Source organism: Hemitrygon akajei, chromosome 11, assembly GCF_048418815.1.
Source record: "Hemitrygon akajei chromosome 11, sHemAka1.3, whole genome shotgun sequence".
NCBI lineage: Eukaryota > Metazoa > Chordata > Chondrichthyes > Myliobatiformes > Dasyatidae > Hemitrygon > Hemitrygon akajei.
In genome coordinates this window covers 130694819-130718091 of record NC_133134.1, presented here as the reverse complement: position 1 = coordinate 130718091, position 23273 = coordinate 130694819, and the positions used below count along the sequence as shown (strand labels likewise).

Below are 23273 nucleotides of genomic sequence, written 5' to 3'. Positions count from 1 at the left end.
TAAATAGCTACCTAAATAATAGCAAGAAGTATGAAATAACAAAATAAAAAACCCTTAAAGGGAGACGATCAGTTTGGGAACACCAGAAATAGAATGAGTGTAGTTATCCCCTTTTGTTCAAGAGCCTGATGGTTGAGGAGTAGTAACTGTTCTTGAACCTGGTGGTGCGAGTCCTGAGGCACCTGTACCTTCTTCCTGATGGTAGCAGCAAAAAAATGGCATGGCCTGAGTGCTGAGGAACTTTGCTGATGGATGCTGCTTTTCTACAGCAAGGTTTCATGTCGATGTGCTCAATGGCTGGATGGTTGAGAGGGCTTTATCCAAGATGTACTGGCCTGAATTCACTACCTTTTGTAGGATTTTCCTCTGAAGTGTGTGTGCGTGCGTTCCTTCCTTCCTTCCTCCCTCCCTCCCTCCCCTCCCCTCCCCCTCCCTGGAACTGTGCAGCCCTGAGGTTCCTCTACCTCTCTCCTGATGGCAGCAGTCAGGAGGAAGTATGACCTGGATGCTGGGATCCTTGATGAATGATGCTGCTTTCCTGTGACAGCGCTCCTTGCCGATGTGCTCATTGGTGGAAAGATCTTTACCCGTGATGGACTAGGTTATATCCTCTACTTTTTATAGGGTTTTCCATTCACGAGCGTTGGTGTTTCTGCTCCAGGCCATATATACTCTCCATCACACATCTTCAGAAGTTTTGGCATACGACAGTTGTGTCACCAGCAAACTTAAATATGGTATTAGAGCTGTGCTTAACCACGCAGTCCTAAGTATAAAGTGAGTAGAGCAAGGGGGCTAAGCACATAGCCCTGTGTTGCAGCTGTCCTGATGGAGATTGTGGAGGAGATGTTGTTGCCATTCCAAACAGACTGTGGTGTGCAGCTGAGAAAATAAAGGATCCAGTTGCACAAGGAGGTATCGAGGCCTATGTCTTAAAGCTTACTTATTAGTTTTGAGGGAATAATATTATTGAATGTTGAGCTGTAGTTAATGCTGCTGCAATCATCTTCACTGCAGGATTGATCAAAAAACCCAAAAAATGGCATCTGCTGTTGACCTGTTTTGATGGTAGGCAAATTGGAGTAGATACAAATTGCATGTCAGGCAGGAGTTAATATCTTTCATTACCAACCTCTTTAGTTCACGGCCAGGTACCTCATCTGTGCAAATCGGTTGCCAGGAGTTTTTAACCAATATCTTTAACTTCTCACTACCAGTGCCTAAGAAGAATGTGGTAACCTGTCTCACTGACTGTCATGAACTCCCACAGCCCCAGTGTCGTGAGGCAATGTCCTTCATGAAGGTGCCTTCATATTTTGATGGTCAAAGTGAGCATAAAATGCATTGAGCTGACCTGTGATTGAAATTTTGTCACCTATGTCACTTGGTTTCTTTTGTAGGAGGGTAGTATTCAAGCCCTGCCACTGCACATGAGTGGTTTTCCAGGGATCTTACTTGTACCTCTTGTATTTAACTTGTTCACCAGACTTGAACGCCACTGATCCGACCCTCAGCAGACTGTGGATCTCATGGTCCATTCAGGGCTTCTGGTAAAGGAAGATTCTGAATGATTTTGTGGACACACATTTGTCTATGACTTTTTTATGACAGCTGTGGTGTGTCCATCAGTGCACCAATTCAAAGCAATCCCATGGCCACTCACTCCTCCCATGACCACCTCTTTGTTGTCCTTATCTTTGGAGACTTGCTCTTTAGCCTCTACCTGTATACAGGTAGGAGGCAGACAGCCAAGTGATCAGATTTCCCAAAATGTGGTTGAGGTGGAATGGTAGGCATTCCTAATCAGTATAGCAGTGGTTGGGTGTATTGGAAAAACTGATGCTACAGGTGATATGTTGATAATAATTTGGCAGAGATTTCCTCAAACAAGCCTGATTGAAGTCCCTGGCAATGAGTTTAAAGGCGTTGAGGTAAGCTGTCTCTTATTTGCTGATGGTAGCACTTAGTACCTTAGCACCACCTCAAGTGCCTGCTTAACATAGGCCTTTGGCGGTATGTAGCCTGCAGTCAGGATCACAGGGAAAAATTTTCTTTGTAAGTAGAAAGGTCGGCACCTAATCATTAGATGTTCCAGGTTGCGGGAACAAGGGTGTGACAAGACCACTGCAATCGAACACCACATAATTTATCATGAAACACAAATGCCACCTGTTGTCTTCTCCAGATGTGCGTTCAGTGTGTCCAGAAGCCCTTGGGTCTTAACAATGTATGCGGCATGTCCAGAGTGAGCCATGTCACTGAAACAGAGAGCACAGCAATTCTCTCTGATTCATCAATCTTGCTCTTAGGTTCTTTATCCAGCATCTTGTGAGCAGATGTACGGTCACTGGAAGATCAGATGGAGTAAGTTCTGTACCATGGCATTTCAATTTGGCTTGGAGTCCTCCCTTCCCCTCCGCCTTTCACCCATGACGATGTACCTTTGTCTGGCTATCGGATGGCTGCTTACCTTTGTAGAGCTCAAAGAAAACCGTATCAGCTTTCACAGATTTCTTGGATCTCAAGCTGGGAAATCCATAGTGAATTTGTACAAGTAGCAGTGCGCATCGAAATCAATGGGAGAATGATAAATTGACATTTTGTTATGTGATTTTGCTTTTTTTTGTGTTTTTTGGTTTTTATCTTATATTTTAGTAACTTTTTTAAAAACATTGCCTTGTTGATGTGATATAATATAGAGGGAAACAAACATTCAATGGCACTGACGATTTTGCAAGCTGGTGAACCTGCAGGCTGGGCCTCCCTAGTAATCGAAGCTGCTCTGCCAGTGTAGTTGTCCACTTGAGCAGAGAGAGCTCCTGAGCTGTACAGTGCTGTCCAGGTCCACCCTAATAAGTTGGCAGTCAGCCTTCCAACACAAGGCTCTATCCAGAGTCCTCACTAGAAACAATATCATGATCCAGAGGTGAACTGAAGCTTCCACTGTCGTCATACTCTCATTTGGTTTTAGATTGACAATTTCAGATGTGCAGAACTGAAAAATGAATACAGTTTATAAGCTAGAATTGTTTTGTTTTGTGTTATATACAAGTGAACATTTTTTTCTTAATATACAAGTATTTACCTGCTAAAGCACATTGACCTCAGAAAAACACCGTCACTTGAATTTGGAATGATGATAATCTTTGCCTATCTTCCTTATGGCCTTGCAGAAGGCATAAAGCTATCTGGTAAGTGCTGTCTGTTTTATTCGTGTCTGGGGTATTTTCTTAATACTTGTACTATTGTCTTACATTATCCATATATTGTGAAGAGCAGATAAGCGTGTCCATTGCTTGACAATTTTAAATACGTACAGTGTATATTTGATTATGTAAGTACAAAATGATGATTAAAACACTATTTGAGCTTGAAATCTAAAGTGATCATTTTGGTAAACATCCTCTATTTCACTACTTCCATTGTAAATTTTCCTCTTTATATGATATACCTGTTATATGTTTTCTATTCACCTCTGTGGTTATTTAGGAAATTATGTTCTTTCTCTATCTGCAAGTCATCCAGCTGAGTTGAGGAGGCAGCCATAAGCCACATGGGATATTTACAACTTTGGTGAAAGACAATACAGGTTGAATCACTCTAGTTCAGTACCATTGAGACAGACCTGAATAGATCACAGAAGTTATTCCCTGATCATCTTCCTCTGAAGAGGAGATCTGTTCTTTCTAAGTATAGACCATCTCGAGATTGTGTAAAGTTTCCAAAGTCAGGAAAGCTTTTGGCTGAAATTGCAAAAGCTGCACTGGTTGATTAATCAGTTACAAGTTGTTACAGATCTCAGTTAATTTTAGATTTTAATTAGACCTTAGAGTTAGTTATTTAGTACAGATCTGCATGACAGATTCAGAGCATGCCAGAACACAGAATGCCAGACCAGAGAGTGTCAGCTTGAATCTGTAAAGGGCTTGCAGAGTGATGTACACTTACACTAACATGTTACTGCAGTTTATTAAACCAGCATTCTACATAACAATCAATACGGGAAGGCTAACAAGATGCCGTGAAATCCCTTAGCTTGTGCACTAAATATGATACATCAATGGCAAGTAACCTACAGTGATTTCAAACAAATTCTGTGCACCTTGCCCTAGTAGGTTTTCACCAAGTATAGCTGTTACTAAAGCTCAACCTTATTGGGAAGAATGGCCTTAAAATATCTGTGACTTATCGGACAAAGTAAACCTAAAATACTATGTTTTATTTGTAATAATAATTTGTAAAAATCAATAGTTGTATTCATTTACTTGGGATATGGGAGAAACAGCTTAAACCAAGTAATCACTTTCATCCTTTGGAAACATTTTGGATCTTGTCCTTTGTGCTGAAAATAAACTGCTTTCTGCCATCAGCCTTTGTTCTCCAGAAAGTGAGAAGGGACAAGAGGTCCAAGTAACCTGAGAGATCTCATGGTTGGTGGGGTGCTTTGTTTTCTTCCTGGTCCCAACCCTGCGTGCAGCAAAACTAGGTGCAGATTGTTTTGCTTCCATTGACTGCCCAACACCACCAGAGAATACCCAGACTACCCAGAGAATCAGAGGCAATTTTTAATGTCCAGCATGTTTCCCACTGTCTGATGGCTGCTGGCCCATGACATGGGTTTGAATGTGCCAGCTTTTCTGTCCACTGTGCCTTCCATGGCTGCCACGGTCTTCATCTGGAACAGTGTAGTTTAATGTGTGGCCAAAATATTACAGTTGCAACCTTTCTTCAAAAGCATGAGGATGTTGGAAATGAGCAGCTTTGAAGCAAGATAAAAGTTTGGCAGATAATTTGTACCTAGTCATACCGTCTATAGCAGGGTTTCCCAACCTGGGGTGCAACAAACAGTGGCTTGTGTGCTTGAGTGACAAGTCATGAGTCATCACTCAGCCAGCTGCCAGTGTACCTTGAGAAGTGGTAGTAATGTTTGTCCCAAGCACACTCCAGTCTCCCGCTGCCCGAGTCGAGAGACATAAACTCACTCCAGTCTCCCGCTGCCCAAGTCAGCGTTGAGGATTCTCATCAGTGTTACCTGGGAAGTTACACCTGAGAGTTGAGGAGTCTCATCAATTTACTGTTTACAATTTTTTCTGAATAAATTAGAATCTAATAGCTCAATTTATATTTGCATTTTATGCACTGAGTTAAAAGCTTTTTTTTAAAGTTCAGTTTGTTCCCCCGCAGTATTGTATGTGGTTCAATAATTAGAAATTAGACTTCTTCATCTTCAAATGTGATATTACTTTTGTAGGAGGTGCGAACATTAATCAGTCATTTCCTAGGGGTGTGGGGCATAGAACAGGTTGGGAACCACTGGTCTATAGATATCTGTATGGATCAAATATAAATTTCATTCATTTCTTTTCACTTCCACGTGAAATATCAATATTTTACCCTAATATCTTGAAATCAGTAGTCCTTTACAATTTCCAAGCTCCACTATGATAATCAATTCAAATTTGGAAGATTGATATACTTTGGCAGCAATTTTACTTCAATTAAGTTGGTGTAATTGAAAAGATTTCAACTAATTCTTGCTACTACATCACTTATCGCTGTGAAGCCCATAACAGCAGAGTAGATTTAATCAGCATTTCCCCCATCTTTCTGTTTAAAAATATTAAAGTAGCACTAGTACAAAAAGTAAGTAACTATCATTGTAGCTAAAGCCAATCTTCTTTACTAATGTTAATTGATAACTATTGGAGGAGAGAAGGGGCTGTTCTCCATGACCCTTCTGGTCGAGACGGTGCCAAGCTGCAATGTCTGGCAAGGCTGTGGCTCAGACTTTGTTTATTTCATGGGGAATGTTTAGGGGTCAGTTTAAGGTTTAGAGATAGGGGTGAAGGAAGTTAGAGGTCAAAGGCAGTCAGAGGCAGGAACTGGAATCGAGGCTGGTGCAGTAGAAGGCCAGTGATTCCTGTCTGGTTGGTAGGCACTGAGGACGAAGGCCTGCGTTTCCCATGGTCAATTACCAATGTCAGCAGGCCCTGTGAGCAAGGGCTGATGACATCCCCAGGTCAGCGAACTTTGTCTTTGCTATTTGGAAGCCTTAACCAGAGACTTGGCTGACTGGTGGCGCAGTGACATCAGTGCCGGACTCCGGAGCGAAGGTTCCCGAGTTTGAATCCAGTCAGGCCGCTCCCGGACACGCTTTCCATCCATGCTGGGTTGAGTGTCAAGCTCACAACTCGGCCTCATAAAAAATCAACAACTGCACTGTGAGAAGGACATGGGGGACCGCTCACAGAATCTTTCCTCCGAGACACTCCAAGGCTCTGGCAGAGTATGGCACACAAAAAAAGACAGAAACTATGATTGATTTCAAAACTATTGCTAGATGGTACATCCTCTGACTGGTGAGCAATTGTATGAGAAAGCGTGTGCAAAATTTACAGGGACATGCATGTATTTTTCTGTATTTATATATTTCTCTAATTTTATTGAATGTTGTTGCATGCTTCTAGCTCACAATGGAAAAAGTAGTTACACAACAATGAAAATAAACAAATAAGATAAAATGGCATCTTATATATTTTTCATATTTTCATTTCTGGTTTTTCCTTTCAACATTTTTACAATGTTGCCTTTTAGGTTTTTGACTTAATGAGGATCTTTAATTTAGTAATGTTTGCAATTGTGGATGGGTATTGTGCATATAAAGGAAACCAAATTCATTTTCCATTTCTAACATTCCTTGATAGGAATTTCAGCTACTTTAAAAATATGTTACAAGAATAGTGAAGAAATAATTGTTCTGAGATGTACTTTAGACTGTCATAAATTCCACTTGTTAAGAGTATAAAACTCTTAAATCAAATAATTAGCCAAATTCATTAATTTGGCCCAACTACAGAATCAATCGGCTTATTCTTAAAGGCATGCAACAGAGTACTGTACTTAAATCTCCAGTTTTTAACAGTAAGCAAGTTCTACATACAAATTTCACTAGTTATATTTAATTTTAGCCACAAACATCAATCATGAATATAAGTAATTGTCATTTTAAGAGATTTTTGATGCATTCAACTTCTCTTGTTTGTTTGTCCTATGTTTACAGGAATCATGGCTATTCTGTTTTCTGGAATAGTGATGTCACACTATGCTCACCATAATCTTTCTCCAGTTACTCAAATCCTTATGCAGCAGACATTACGCACAGTCGCTTTTATGTGTGGTATGTACTCTTTTAGGGGTGGGATTAGGTCAAGGTTCCTAGCTTTCTCATAAAAAATTGTGGAAACTACAATTTGAAAAATTAAGCCAAATCTGAACTAAAAACCAAGTGCTAAAAAATTGAGCAGATCGGCAGCAACATTCTGTGGTAAAAGACAGAAATAGCATTTCAAGTCAAAGAACTAACAGAAAAAGCATATTAACTAGGCCTAATAAAATTCGTAAAATGGCAGTATCTATTAAAAATTCACCAGGAAAGATGAAGTTCTTAGGAAAACTGAGTGCAACTAAGGCAAGCAAAAATATATAGTAATGGTAAGGGGACAGTTGTTTACAGGTAATGAAAATGCATTTAGTAGTGACTCACAACCGAAGGTAGTGGTGCTGCCCGTGCTCACATTCTGAGATGCTTTTATAAAGTGAAGAATAATTTGAAGTGAATAACACTCACAGTCCACCTTTTTTGTGGATTGATCATTTGAAACAATAAAAGCCATCCTCCATTGGGGAGAAAATATCACAGTATGAAGTCTCAAAGCAAGTTTTGTAACAAGAGAATGAAAGCAGAAATAACATGCAATTAATTTCTTAAGTGTACCTAATTAAAATGCAGAAATCTAAGATGTATAGATATCAGCATTCCCCCATCCCAGTTTCACTCTGCCTCCTCTTCAAGCTGCCTATCACCTCCCTCATGGTTCCGCCTCCTTCTACTAGCTATTGTGCTTTCCTCTTACATTTTCACCTTTCCTGCTTTCCCTCCCCCACACCTTGATCTTTCCCCTTACTGGTTTTTCACCTGGCACGTACCAGCCTTCTCCTTCCTCCCCCCCACCTCCCTTATAGGGCCCCTGCCCCCTCCTCCTTCAGTCCTGATGAAGGGTCTCGGCCCAAAACGTTGACTGTTCCTTTCCACGGATGCTGTCTGACCTGCTGAGTTCCTCCAGCATGTTGTGCATGTTGCTTTGACCTCAGCATCTGCAGAGTATTTTGTGTTTAATCTCCTTGATTTTTGGTTGTTAGGGATCACTATTTGAAGAGTGAACAGCATAATTATAGATTAGTTAAAATGAGAACCAGTCTTCAGGAAATAAAACCTGTGCACAGTTTATCTTCCAACTGATGCTTGTGGCTAGTGAAACCAATCATTAGGTGTGGCACTTTGTCTGCCCTGTTGAAATTGCACAGGGAAGGACAATAGATGAATATTCATGCTTTTAGCGCATTGCTAGAGGTGTATGCCTGCTCCCTGCAGATGAGGCCCCAAATGTGACAGTCTGAAACTGAGCAAAGCAGAAGCTGTAACCGCAGAAATCTTTATTCACACAGCAAACCTCTAGGAGAGAGAGAGAGGGAAATCCAAGAGAATTTTATTCTCCTGACAGTGTTTTATACTTAAACACAAACATAACAATAAACGATTAACTGCAATTTCAATTGCTATAATCACCTACTTAACATTTTGAATATAGTCAGAATTACATATTTATAATGGTAACATCCCAACCAGTGGATCTGTTTGAATATTTAATACTCAAAGCCAGACACCAAAATATACGCCTTTTGTTACCGTGTTGAAGGATGGCGCCATGAATAAACAATTAACCAGAAGGTGAAGTGAAAAGCAGATCTGCCCTGAATTGTCTGATGTTGCAGTGATACATATTCAACAAAGTGCTAATAGCAGCAACATTCATCTGTTTTCTCTCCCTATGTAGTTTCAGTGAAACAGAGAATGTACCACATGCGATGATTGGTTTCACAAGCCACAAGAGTATCAATTGGAAGTTAAATTGTGTACAGGTTTTGTTTCCTGGAGACCTGTTCTCATTTTGGTTAATCCATGGTTATGCTATCCCTAATTTTATAACACTGGAATGATCCCTAACAATGATAGCTGTTCAGAAAATGCAATTCAAGTAAATTTTGTATTCTGCAAAATTTCAAATTTAAGTTTCCACAAAATGTCCTGTAGCTATAAAGTCTTCATTTTACATTTTGATGTCTAGCTTATGATGTTTAATTGTTAGTTATTAATACTTGGAGCACACAATTTATAAAGGATTTTGAAGGGGGAGCAGCACAGGATGATTTGTGGACTCCAAAATTAAATTATAAGGAAAGGTATCTAAGTTACACTTGTATTTACTGTGATTGAAAAGATTAAGGATAAAAATAGTCTAGATTTTATAAGGAACTTGGTAAAAGTTTCATAAAGTAATTTGGTCTAGTGAAGGATAACTGGAATGAAGTTAGAAAACACTTCTGCACAAAATGATGGTAGTTTGAAATCTGCAGCTCACTCTTTATGTTCACTTTAAAATCCAAAGATTTTAAGCAACTAAAGATTGTCAGGACAGATTTGAGGAGCAAAATGCCTTGTTTCTCTATTAGTATTCTAAAGAGGAATGCTGTGCTGTCCTTCTGAACTAAAGGAAAATATGCAATGCCGTTACCTGGCTTCCAAATTGGTATAAGATTCTTTTTACAATATTTTAAAACCAGCAACTCTTAATTTATTTTCGCAGAGACGTGTGTGTTTGCTTATATTGGGCTGGCAATATTCAGCTTTCCTCACAAGTTTGAAATCTCCTTTGTTATCTGGTGCATTGTGAGTAGAAACACTACATCTTCTCTTGATAAGTTGATCTTAAATTTAGTGCAATTTCTTATTGACTGATGAAATACTTGATTAGAAAGTAATTGTTACGAATATGGGCTGTAGTAAAAACATGCTAAAGGCACAACACAAAGTAAATTAAACAGTCTGAGTAATTCAGAGTAAATGTGATATACTGTACCCTAACTGTCTAATCAATTGATAAGTGTGACTTATTTGCTATATTAACAAAGTAATTGTGCCATAAATATTAGATGTTAGCTTTGAAAAGAGTCCTGAAACAAGTTTTCTCATAGCTAATCATTCATTGACTTTCCATGCTATGACATTGTTCAGTTTTTCGAAACACTTGTAGCCAATTATGTTCTATTTTTGCTGTATTACCCTTTACTTAATCAATATTATAATATAGGCCACAAATATTTTGACACATTGTTTCCAAAGATGTTTCAATATATTAAAATTAATGACTTTATTGTCACCTCCCAAACCTAAGTATTCCAAGATAAGCATTTTGATGAAAGACTTTTCATTTATTACAAAAAACTTTACAATGAAGTGTTATCTTAATTCTATTTTACAAAATAAATATTCTAAATGCAAAGTCAGAAGTGAAGTAGGCCTGTCAATTCCTCAGACATGAGCAGATGATAGAAATCAGCCCATAAATCCTTTTATTGAACAAAAATTAATATTAATTTAACCAAATTGCCACACTTGTACCTTTGAGTCAGGTGATTGTGATTCAAGGTCTTCTCCAGAAATTTGGGCACAATTTTCAGTAATATTTAATTGCATAAACACTGTAGTATGCTACTACAGTGATATCTTTTTACAAAACAAAAATCAAACCATTGTCTGTACAGCAAAATACCAAACATTTTATAAGAAAGTAACAATTCAAATATCCGAGATTAAACAGTAATAATCCTATATATGAGGCGTGATTGATAAGTTTGTGGCTTAAGGTAGATGGAGTCAATTTTAGAGAACCTAGCACATTTATTTTCCTGCATTTACACACTTAGTCCAGCGGTCGTAGAGCATACGGATCCCTTCTTTGTAGAAGTCGGTGTCTTGGACCTCCAGAAGTGGTAAATAGTGTGGGGTGATTGATAAGTTTGTGGCCTAAGGTAGAAGGAGATGAGTTATTAACTTCAAACTTTCTGCATTTTCACACAAAGAGTTTACCTGCATGTGTATGTAACGAGAGCTGTATAACTCATCTCCATCTACCTTAGGCCATGAACTTATCAATCACCCCTGCTGTGGACCACCTCTACCAGGAAGGGATCCGTATGCTCCATGACCGCTGGACTGTGTGTAAATGTAGGAGGGACTATGTTGAAAAATAAATGTGCTAGGTTTTCTAAAAGTCTCCTTCTACCTTAGGCCACAAACCTATCAATCACCCCTCGTGTTTATGAGTAGTTCCTGTTTGCTTTTAGAACAGTACAACATAGAAATAGGCTTTTCTGTCGACTAGTCTGTGTTGGTCATGTACACATTTACCCTAATGACATTATTATCCTCCCATATTTGCGTCACCATCTTCCCCCTCCCTGGCTCACCCTCCCCATTCTATAATTCCTCTGCACACCGGGGGTTATTTGCAGAGACCAATTAACCTACTAATCGACATACCTTTGGGATGTGGGAGAAACCAGAGTACCTGGACTAACTCACATGAGCAAAGGGAGAGCATGCAACCACCAAACAGATAGTACTGGAGGTCAGTATGGAACCAGAGCCATGAAGCAGCTGTACTGTTCAGTGTTGCAGTAGAGTCACTGACTGCATCCACTGTCATTCTGTATCTTAACATCTCAGTTTGCCACTGCTAAACTTAAACAACTTGAACTAAAAACCGAAGAGAAAATTGCTATGTATGGATTACTATAGTGATTGAATGAGAAACAGCTAACAAGGGACTGATATGATATCCTAATGGATAAGTTTCTGATAACAGCAGGAAGTTAAGGGAGCATATAATCCCGCTGTATAATCACCAAAGATGTCTGTTTAGCTTTATATAGTAATGATTCAAGTCCACAATAAAAAGAACAAGCAGAATACTGTACTTGAGTTCAGAATCAAAACCAAGTTTAATATCACTTGCATGTGTAGTGAAATTTGTTGTTTTTTAGCAGCAGTACAGTTCAATACATAATTTTAAAAACTGTAAATTACAATAAGAAATATACATGTTCAACAGGATCCAATTACCAAATATACATCTTTACCTGCCCCCCCCCCCCACTTTCTTCAAGTATTGTTCCCTCTGTGACTCCTTTGTCAATTCATCTTTGCCTCCGTATACACATCCCTGAAAGCGACCAAAATGCTACACCTGCCTATTCACCTCCTCCCTCACCTCCATTCAGGGCCCATAACAGCTCCTCCAGTGGGGCAACACTTCATCTGTGAATCTGTTGGGGGTTATCTGTTGTATCCAGTGCTCACAATGCAGTCTCCTCCACATTGGTGTGACCCAAAATTGGGGGACTGCTTTGCTGAGCTTCTCTGCTCCATCTGCAATAAGCGGTATTTCCTGGTGGATAACGATCTTACTTCCTATCCCCATTCCCTTTCTGACATGTCAGTGCATCGCCTGCTCTTCTGCCATAATAAGGCTACTCCCAGGGTGGAGGAACAACACCTCATATTCCAACTGGGTAGCCTATAACCTGATGATATGAGCATCAACTTCCCCTCTCCCTCTCCTCTTCTTCTATTCCCCACCCTGACCACTTACCTCTTCTCACCTGCCACTCTCCTCTCCTATCGGATTCTTCCTTCTCCAGTCCTTTACCTTTTCCACACCCTTGGCTTCACCTATCACCTTCTAGGTAGTTCTCCTTCCCTTCCCCCAATCTTTTTATTGTGGCATCTTCCCCTTTTTCAGAAATGTGGACTGCTTATTCATTTCCATAGGTGCTACCTGACCTACTAAGTTCCTTCAGCATCTTGTGTGTGTTGTTTTAGATTCCCAGCATTTGCAGTCTGTCAGTTCTTGCACTCTTCTCGCTGCTGCCATAATTTTTTCATCTTTCTGTATTTGCACAGTTTGTCCTCTTTTATATATTGGTGTTTGTCTTGTTGGGCGTAGATTTTCATTGATTCTATTGTGTTTCTTGTATTTACTGTAATGCCCACAAGAAAATGAATCTCAGGGTTGTATATTGTGACATATGTACTTCGATAATATATTTGTACTTTAATCATATTGTGAAGACAGTTAAATGATGTGAGGCTAATTTACTGCATTAGAGAGTTAAATTCTGATACAAATTCTGAGAAATATTTGCCAATTAGCTATGCACATATTTAAGGCAATTAAATATTTGAACATTTCTGGTCAAGAGTGAAGAAAGGGTAGATTTCAAGCATTGCATTACCACTTAAAATGATTAATAAATGAAAGAATTTCTTCACATAATTTGTGAGTGATCATACAGGGATGTTGAAATCTTTAGATCCATTTGTTAGGGTGTGACAGGCTTTTTAGATACCAATGTTGACATAGTATTAGTATATTACTATTGCTAAGTTGTTCTTTACTGATGTGTTTCCTGTCTTTAAAACTAGTTGTGCCATCCTTTTGTGTAATTGTCTGCAATGAATACCATCAAAGTAGGAACATGATCAATTGTTCCTTAGTTTTCCAACTGCCCCTCGTGACTGGTGTGCCACTTCTGTGAATATTTCATTTAATAAAGATAAATTTACCAGCCTGCATCTCTTTCTTCGGTGGTTCCTAATAAAGATAAATGTTTAGCTTAGTATGTGGTCAAAGTCTTAGTTGAGCTGGAGACTGGTTATTATCATATTTGGTGTCCTGTTTTGACCTGCAGCAGACTGCAGAATTGGAATGGATATTGCAATTACCAGTAAAGCACAGACTTTACCAGTAATTGAGAAGTCCTGTTCTTAGAATGATTGTCAGCAACATGGACAGATAACTCTGTGGTAAATGTGGCAAAAGCCTGGGGTATTGATGTTCAGTACCGAGCTTGGTTCTGCTGGTCAATATTCAAAAGTCTCTCACTATGGGGGAGGGAAAAATAAATTTTGAGATGTATTCATTTAAATCTGGTGCTGGGTTATCATGTTTGAACTCTTTGTTTCCATGTTTTAAAAAATAAAAAAAATCACCTCCTTACTGTTATGGCCATTGATTTCAGCTAAGTTGGTGGGAACTGCAACAGTGCCTTAAGCAAATAAGAGAATGTCTGTAGATGATGAAAATCCAAGCTTGACTCACAAAATGCTGGAGGATCTCAGCAGGCCAGGCAGCACCTGTGGAAAAGAGTAAACAGTTGATGTTTCAAGCTGTGACCCTTCATCAGGACTGGGAAATATAAGATGAAAAGTCATAGTAAGAAGGTGGGGAGGAAGAAGTACAAGATGGTAGGTGATAAGTGAATTCAGGAGAGGGGGGGGTGAAGTAAAGAACTGGGAAGTTAACTGTTGAAAGGGATAAAAGGCTGGAGAAGGGGAATCCGATTGGAGAGGACAGAAGACCATGGAAGAAAGGGAAGGGGGAGGAGCACAAGAGGGAGGTGATAGGCAGTTAAGGAGATAAAGTGAGAGAGGGAAATGGGAATGGGGAATGGTGAAGGAGAGTGCGGGGCAATCACCGGAAGTTTGAAAAATCAATGTTCATGACATCATATTGGAGGCTACACCTACGTTCCATCTGCCAGAAAAAGCAGGATCTCTCTGTAGCCACCCATTTCAATTCTACCTCCCATTCCCATTCCAACATGATGGTCCATGGCTTCCTCTACTGCCGTGATAGGGCCACACTCAGGTTGGAGGAGTATCATCTTGTATTCCATCTGGGTAGTCTCCAACCTGACGGCATGAACATCAATTTCTCAAACTTTTAGTAATTCTTCCCCCCCCCCACCGATCCCTCACCTCCCCATTCCCATTTCTCTCTCCTTACAATATCTCCTTACCTGCCCTGCCAATTACCTCCCTATGGTGTTCCTTTCTTTCCCTTTCTTCCATGGTCTTCTGTCCTCCCCATCTGATTTCCCCTTCTCCAAGCTTTTATCTCTTTAACCAATCAACTTCCCAACTTATTAACTTCACTCCACCTCCTCTGCCGGTTTCACCTATCACCTACTACCTTGTACTTGTTCCTCTCTTCCTGCCACCTTCATAATTCAACATTTCTTCTTTTTACCCCCAGTCCTGATGAAGGGTCTCAGCCAGAAATGTCGACTATTTACTCTTTCCCATAGATGCTGCCTGGCCTGCTGAGTGCCATCAGCAGAAATTGATTAAAATAACATGAAATCTTAAGTGAATCTGTTCTTTATCTGTCCCTCCCAGAACGCATAGCATAAGAGAAATGAAAAAGTAGCAAAGCTTGTGTCTGAGATCAAGCTAAAGTAGCAAGCAAAGAAGACGTGGAGAGACTATTTTTACGGTTTCACTTTGTGCACTGTTTAAATATGCAAATAGTTTAATGCATAAATTTATTGAAGTGTTTTTTTTGTAACTATTATCAATGTAATAAGTGTGATAAATGTAATAATCTGAATAATAAGTGACTAGATTAGATTTGGAGCACTGGGAAGCACTGTGTTGCAGCCAGAAGAGATGCTGGTGCTTCATAGCTTCAGCACCCTGGGTTCAGTCCTGGTCTGGATGCAGAGTTTGCATAAGATCTCTGTGATCATGTGGATGTCTCCAGATATCTGACTTCCTTCCACGTAGTAAAGAAAATCAGGTGGGTTATTTGGCCCCTGTAAATTGCTCTGAGAGTAAGTGAGTGGCACTAATCAGGGAAATTCTTTGGGAATGTAGAGAGATTGGTTTACAAGGGGAAGTTCAGGGAATGGGATTTTTTTGACCTTCTGTGAGTAGTTTAAATGCCCTCCTGCATCATAAGCAAATAAGGAAAACTTGTCTCTTACAAGTGAAATACAAACATCACTATTTCATAACTGCAAGCATTGTTTTCATTACTTTAATTAAAAGTTCAATTAAAAAGTAGCTGTCTAAACTAAACTGTTTTCTGTTTGTAATAGATAAGTAAAATATTTTAGTAATGCATTACACTCTGCTAGAATTAATTATAACATCAATTCCACTAATAAGACTTTGATTTACAGGTTCTTGTCTTACTTGGCAGAGCAGTGAATATATTTCCTCTCTCCTACCTTCTGAATTTCTTTCGAGATCATAAAATTACTCCTAAAATGATGTTTGTTATGTGGTTTAGTGGTAAGTAAGTTTTAGATTTAATGCTCCCTGAAATTATAGGATATATTTAAATTTTAAATCTTGAATGTAAATCATTGTAAAATGTTATTGACAAATCAAGGCACAGACACTGTGTATATAAAAGAAGTTCAGTCATGATCTTATTGAATAGTACAGCAGGTATGAATAACCTGATAGTGTTAAAATTTCATCTAAGAACACAAGTAGGAGCATAAATAGTTATGTTTTTATGAAGCTCATCAGTTTCATAAAATTGAATTTTATATTTTACCATATTACACTAAACATCAGCATAATTGATCACATAAAATTTGTAATAGATGAGCACTTTAAATTGTTTTATATCTTTTAGCATCTTGAAGTGCTTCACAGAAGTATAATTGGACAAAAGTGTAGACAAATTAGAAAAAATACCCGAATTCCTAACAGGTTGGATGGGTCAGAGGAAGGTTTCAAACAAACTGCTTTAGGTGTAGAATGCTCCTACCTTTTCATTTTCCTTTCAGATGAAGTACAATTCAAGTGCTTTTAGTTTTCAGCCCGAAATGTCAAGAATTTCTTTCCTCCCATCAATGCTGCCCAGCCCTTTGAGTTCTTCCAGATTGTTTGTTGCTTTTGATTACATAGTTGCATTTTTTCTTAATTTCGGCCCCAGAAGCTTTTCTGCACTTATTTGACCACCTGCTTCCCTCTGTTGGGGTGGGGGGGGGGGGGGGGGGGAGTAGCGGGAGGAGTCAGATGAAACAATACTGTAGCCATCAGACCAGACAGCCACCTGAGCAAATTTTAATATCTGAATGTTTGGCATGTATCTCTGCAGTAGAATACAGATATGTCTGTTATGTCCACCATTTAGAATTAGTGCTTTTATGCCTAACATTTGTGGATTCAACGTCCACTCCAAAGAATTGATCATATTAATCTAGACAGGCATCTCGAAGCATTGCAGTTTTGGTAATGCTTTATTTTAAATGAGGCCACTTAATTTGTGAGGTAAACATGACACTTTTTGAAGAAGAGGAGCATATCCACAGAAATTCTGCAAAACTCTCCAACTTTTATTTATCCTCAACTTTTACCACTTTTCAAACCAATTCCTGGTTAATTACCTCACTGCCATTAAAGTCTAGTAGTCAGGAGTATTTTAGTGGCTGCAAAGAGCTATAGCATTTAATGATACCTTGAAGGACTTAGTATAAATCTAAACTTTATTTATTTATAATGACCTACCCACTCGCCCTTTACTGTGATGAATGGAATTGCTTCAACTTGTGTAGTGTTGGCTAATCATTATTCCGTATGTATCACTGATAACATAATCTTGCTGATTCTTGGATTTTAAAATGTGTAGAAATAAAAGCAAACAAGTAGACCTTTAAATAATTATAATTTATAACTATCCAAAGATTTTAATCTAAGATTTTTTTCTTAATTATAATTCAGATGGTTGTTTATATTTCATGGTCTTTGCCTCACCTCAAAAAATTTTAAAACACTGGATTCCATTTTTAATAAAACATCCCCTTTCTGATTGAATTTGCAGTGTTTCAGACTAGTTTATTTTAAAATTGAAAGAGACAGTACTACGGATTTTAAGCTTCTAATTACTGTGCAGAATCTAACATTTAATTAACTATTTTGAAAATATCAGGTCTTCGTGGTGCCATTCCTTATGCTTTGAGTCTACATTTGGAGCTTAAACCAATAGCGAAGCGCCAGCTTATTGGAACAACCACCATAATCATTGTGCTTTTCACAATTCTGGTTTTGGGTGGGGGAACAATGCCTCTGATCAGACTGATGGACATTGAGGATCCCAAAACCCGTCGAAGAAATAAGAAAGATATTACACTCAGCAAAACTGAGAAAATGGTATGTGAGTTCATATCCTTTGGTACTCATTATCTTGACATAGGAATCTTGCTGTAGACGTCAAAGCAGTCAGCTGAAAGTAGCTCTGAGTCAAATAGAATGCCACAGTGAAGCCACAATCATAATTTGCATATGAAAACCTCTGTTCTTTACATATGACTGAGGTGGAAGTATTGTTTTGAATGAGTTCATTTTACGTCATCTTTAGAATTCTGTGCATTTGTTACATATTTTATATGTATATTTCATATGAGTTGCCCTAATACAACCTGGAAGTAAAAGTTTCAGTGTGACTGTTTAAGATGTAATACCTCATTTGTAATTGACAGTCCAGTTGAATTTATAGCTACAGCCCTATTTTAATAGGCAATTCTAACTGATTGCTGTTGTTTTCAGGGCAACACTATTGAATCTGAGCATTTATCAGAGCTAACCGAGGAGGAATACGAGGCACAGTACATCAAACGACAAGATCTTAAAGGCTTCATGTGGTTGGATGCTAAATATTTGAACCCTTTCTTTACACGAAGACTTACTCCTGAGGTTAGCCATTCTAATTTTCTTAGAATTGAAGTGAACCTTTGCATGAAGTATAGCTTCTAACCAAAATTGTTCTTGCAGTCAGTGCCTGTATCTCATGCAAAAAACCTCCTGAAGGTGGTTGAAATCCTATCATACTTAACCTAGTAAGTAATTGAAAATCTTTAGTGCTCATGTTGCACCTTTTCCCAGGATGAGGCTTTCCAGGACATCAAAGAAATGGAGTGTACCTTTCTCCACCATTGATACTGCGCTCCCTTATTTTCTCACTGCCTTAAAAGGGGTAGAGATCTTCTTGTCCTCATCTACCACCTCATAAGCCTCCACATCCAACACTTCATTGTCTGCAACTTCTGCCATGTTCAATGGGATCCTACCACCTAACACTCTCCACATTCTGCAGGAATTGCTCCCTCTGTAATTCTCTTCTCCCCATTAATCTCCCTCCTGGCACTTAACACTGTAAGTAGCAGAAGTACTATGCATGGCTATTCATCTCCTCCCTCATCTTCATTCAGAGCTGCAAACTGTCCTAGTCCTTCCAGGTGAGGCAAATCTATTGGGGCAACACCTCATATTCCGTCTAGGTATGCTCCAACCTGATGGCATGAACATTGATTTCTCCAAATTCTGGTAATCCTTTCCTTCCCCCTTCCCTCTTCAATTCCCCACTCCGGCCTCCCGTGTCTATCACCACCCTGTGGTGCCCCTCCTCCCTCCCTTTCTTCCATGATCCACTCTCCTCTGCTATCAGATTCCTTCTTGTCTAGCCCTTTACAACTTTCCACCCGTCACCTCCCAACTTCTCACTTGATTTTCCCCCCCCCCCCACCTTCTTATTCTGACATCTTCCCCCTTCCTTTCCAATCCTGACTCTTGGAGAGTCCTCGAGAGCTCTTGGCCCAAAATGTTGACTGTTTAGTCATTTCCATAGATGCTGCCTTGCCTGCAAAGTTCCTGCAGCATTTTGTGTGTGTTGCTCTGGATTTCCAGCATCTGCACAATCACTTGTATTTATGAAATTGCATTCTTTTTCTACCATTATGGCAGCATAATTTCACTTATCGAGTTAATGTTCCTTCAATAACTGTAAAATGAGATTTCTTTATATATAAGTGTAAAAGCATGGCTCAATATCTTACCTCTTTCCAGTATATTTATGAAACAATACTGTTCATTCTAGATCACCTTAAATTCTCACCTGTATGTGATTCCAAAGCACTCTACATTTAATGAAGACATTTTTAAAAATGTTCGACGTAAATCTGACAGCCCTTTTGCAAATACTCACTATCAGCAAGTGATAGTAAACCAATATTCTGTAGGTCATCTTGATTGAGAATTAAATATGATCTACTGTACCAGGAACAGTGTTCATACTCTTCAAAACTATATAACCTGGCATCTTAGTTTAAGTTGCAAGGCCAAATGAGACCTTCATTAACATTTTTTAAAATGAAAGAGCATGTAGCACTACTGGTCTTGGAAAATGTAGCACTACGTAGTCTTATATGATAGTTTCAGGTCTCTGAGGTGGGATTTGAAATCTCAATCTTCCCATTCAGGTAACAATGCTACCTTCTGAAATGGAGAATGCAGTCACTTAGTAAATTTACTGTAGCCTCTATATTGGACTGAAATATTTTTAATGAATAAATATTGCATAAGATTTGATTCCCCCCCCCCCCCCCTTGGAGAAAGGATCCATTTCTCTTTGAAGTCTACTGTCAGGAAGAGTTGTTCACTACATTCCCTTGAATGCTAATGTTGTTTCCCATTCATATTTCCTGCGCATAATCAATGTATAAATGGCACTACATAAATGCTTACTTCTTGAAATTAGATCAAAATTTTATGACATAGGACCTTTTGTAATTAATTTACTGAGTGTAGTTAAGTTGGTGTGATTATAGTTGTCCCTTTTGTGGTACCATTTTTGTGCCGAAAATTATTCTCTGTAATCTTGCTACTAAATTTAATTGATAGCAAAGCTTGGTACTGTTAGAGATTTAAATTAATAGTTAAATGCCGTTCATTTTTCGATCTAAGGCTGCAATATTGATGATGATGATTTTGGAGGCTTAGGTCAATGGTGTTGTGAACTCCATACTCAGGGCCAGGGGAATGTGAAAGAGTTGACTGGTCTTCCCTTGGAAACACATGAATCTTTAAGTAATTAAAACTGAAATAAAATTGAGACTTGCGTGCTGCAATCATAATCCAACTGAACTGTCATTTACTGTATATATCATACATATTGCCCATAATACCGTTGGCATTTAGGAGACCTCCCGAACTTGGAGGTCTGGTAAACCACTTTTAGTGTGGCTAAGCATAGCTCTCCGGGTCATTGAGGCACGCATTACTCCAAACTACGACAAGATTGTGGTACTCTTGGAGAGTATACATCTTAATTAACAGTTTTTGATTTTCTTGCATGTGCCCAGCCTTAATGAAATAAAATTGATACATTGTTGATCTCTAAGATACTGTACATTATAAGGTTTGCGTTTCCCATAACAATATATCCACAACTGTTAGATCTATTTTTATATAATACCAAAATTGTAATGTTGTCAACCAAAGAATGTAACAGGATCAGTTCAGATATAGGCAGAGAAGTGGTAGATGGAGTTTAATCTGGCTTAATGTGATGTACTTTGGGAGATCAAACGTAAACAGGCAGTGACAGCAAGATACTTGAGAGAGGTGGTGTACTGTGGGATCTTGGGATCTATGTCCGTATACAAGTTGACAGGGTGGTAAGGGTGGTTTGGCATACTTGCCTTTATTAGTGAGGACACTGAAATCAAATGTTGGAAAGTTATGCCACAACTTTATAAAATTAGTTAGGCTGCATCAGAAGGATTGCATTCAGTTCTGATCTTTCCATTATAGGAAGGGCTTTACCAAGGAGCTGTCTGGATCGGAGGGCATGGATAAACTTCATCTGTTTTACCAGGAGTGACAAAGGCTGAGGGGAGATCTGACAGTTTTATAAGATTATGAGAGGCATAGAAGAGTGAACAGCTGTTACCTTTTGGCCAATAAAATGCCTAATACTAAAGGAGATAGATTTAGAGTAAAAGGGAGTAAATTCAAAGGAGATGTGTGGGCAATTAATGTTTCCACACAGCATGATAGGTGCCTGGAATGCACTGCCAGGGGTGGTAGAAGAGGCAAGTACAACAGTGGGGTTCAAGAGGCTCTTAGATTGGCACATGAATGTGCAGAGAACTGAGGGATATGCTCATTGTTTGAGCGGAAGAGAATAGTTTGGTTAGGCATTTAATTACTACCGGTAGTTTAATTAGTTCACAACATCGTGGGCTGAAAGACTTCCTGTGTTGTACTGTCCTATATTCTAATACTAAAGGGTACTTGGAGAGCAATCAACAGATGACATAAGGAAAACACGAGGAAATCTGCAGATGCTGGAAATTCAAGCAACACACACAAACTGCTGGTGGAACACAGCAGGTCAGGCAGGATCTATTGGAAAAAACACTTCTCCCTATAGATGCTGCCTGACCTGCTGTGTTGCTGACAAAAGGCTTATTTGTTACCATGTGCAATTAAGGAGGAGCTTGTAAATAAACGTTGAATTTCATCAATAAGATCATTTGAACAGGTCTATTTTAGTAATTACACATTCTTGCAGTAACTTTACTGGAACAAATGTTCACAAGTTTTGTATTTTCCATGAAAATTTCAAATCCACAACCTGTGTGGTTAAATGCGTATTTAAATTTTCTGGTAACAAGTTAATGCCACAAAATATGAACAAGCTGTTTGAAGGGATAGTTCCGTATCTATTGTAAAGTTTGAATTAGTAAAATAACAAAAGTAGAATGTTCAGGTTTCTTTTATTGTCAAAGTACTGTCATATTTTTAAATATATATTTTCACAGCATTGTAATAAAGTCACAGTAAATATAAAAATCCAATTGTGAAAACTTTTAAATTAAAAAAAAAATAACTGACATGCAAATTGATTACAAAAAAGTCTTGGTGATAATGTATGTATCCTCATATTTGTAATTTTCCTAAACTCACTAGGACTTGCATCATGGGAGAATACAGATGAAAACATTAACCAATAAATGGTATGAAGAAGTGCGTCAGGGACCATCAGGTTCCGAAGATGATGAGCAGGAACTGCTGTAGCTTTTCTATTACTGCGCATGAAGATTCAGTTCAAGGACGAGCACCATTTGGACTCAAATGCATGGCAATGCATTCTGAAGTTCTTAAAGTGCACCTTGTGCTCTTTGTACGATGTTCTAATATTTAAAAAGAGAATAAGATATGGGTACACTTATTTCTTGAAAATATTTTGCATGTTCAAATTATTATAATGGTGGACAATTAACACTAATCTAAGGAATATCTATTTTTTTAAATTGGATAAAACTGAATGTATCACACTGGTTTATGCACTTTACTTTCTTGTAAATAAGATGGCAGTTTTATATTCTATCCACTTTTTCTGAGGATGATAGCAACTTACACTTGCCATAGATTATTATATAACTACTTAAGAGTAAATGGTTGTTGAAATCCCTCTCTCTGAATGTGAGCTATTCAGTTGGTTTACTTTGTGGTGCTGAGATGTATCCTGGGAAGCTCTGGGACACATCATCAGTGATGTAAAGTGGGCCCATCAGGTGTTTTGGGTCTTTCAACATCAGACAGCCTCACCCGGACAACCCAGTCAGGGTCGATCAGTCTCTGGCTTGTGTCCCAGCAGCATGGTCCACTGGTCACAACCTCTTGATCCACAACCATCTGGAGGCACGCTCAGAAGACTGCCCTGAATGCTCTT

General features: G+C 38.7%; 1 protein-coding gene across 2 annotated transcripts in view; it reads left to right on the top strand.

Moving 5' to 3' along the window:
- Window positions 1–23008, top strand: part of slc9a8 (solute carrier family 9 member 8) — a 92400-nt gene extending 69392 nt beyond the window's left edge. The window contains exons 10-16 of one of the 2 annotated variants that reach the window (XM_073061690.1): window positions 3086–3191; window positions 7061–7177; window positions 9705–9787; window positions 15925–16036; window positions 17688–17908; window positions 18305–18451; window positions 22508–23008. In XM_073061690.1, coding sequence (XP_072917791.1) covers window positions 3086–3191; window positions 7061–7177; window positions 9705–9787; window positions 15925–16036; window positions 17688–17908; window positions 18305–18451; window positions 22508–22615 — 894 coding nt within the window. In that variant the 3' untranslated portion in view covers window positions 22616–23008. Of the gene's footprint in view, window positions 1–3078; window positions 3192–7060; window positions 7178–9704; window positions 9788–15924; window positions 16037–17687; window positions 17909–18304; window positions 18452–22507 lie in introns of both variants that reach the window. The other variant, XM_073061689.1, reaches the window with a different exon arrangement.
- The last annotated feature ends 265 nt before the right edge of the window (window positions 23009–23273 follow it).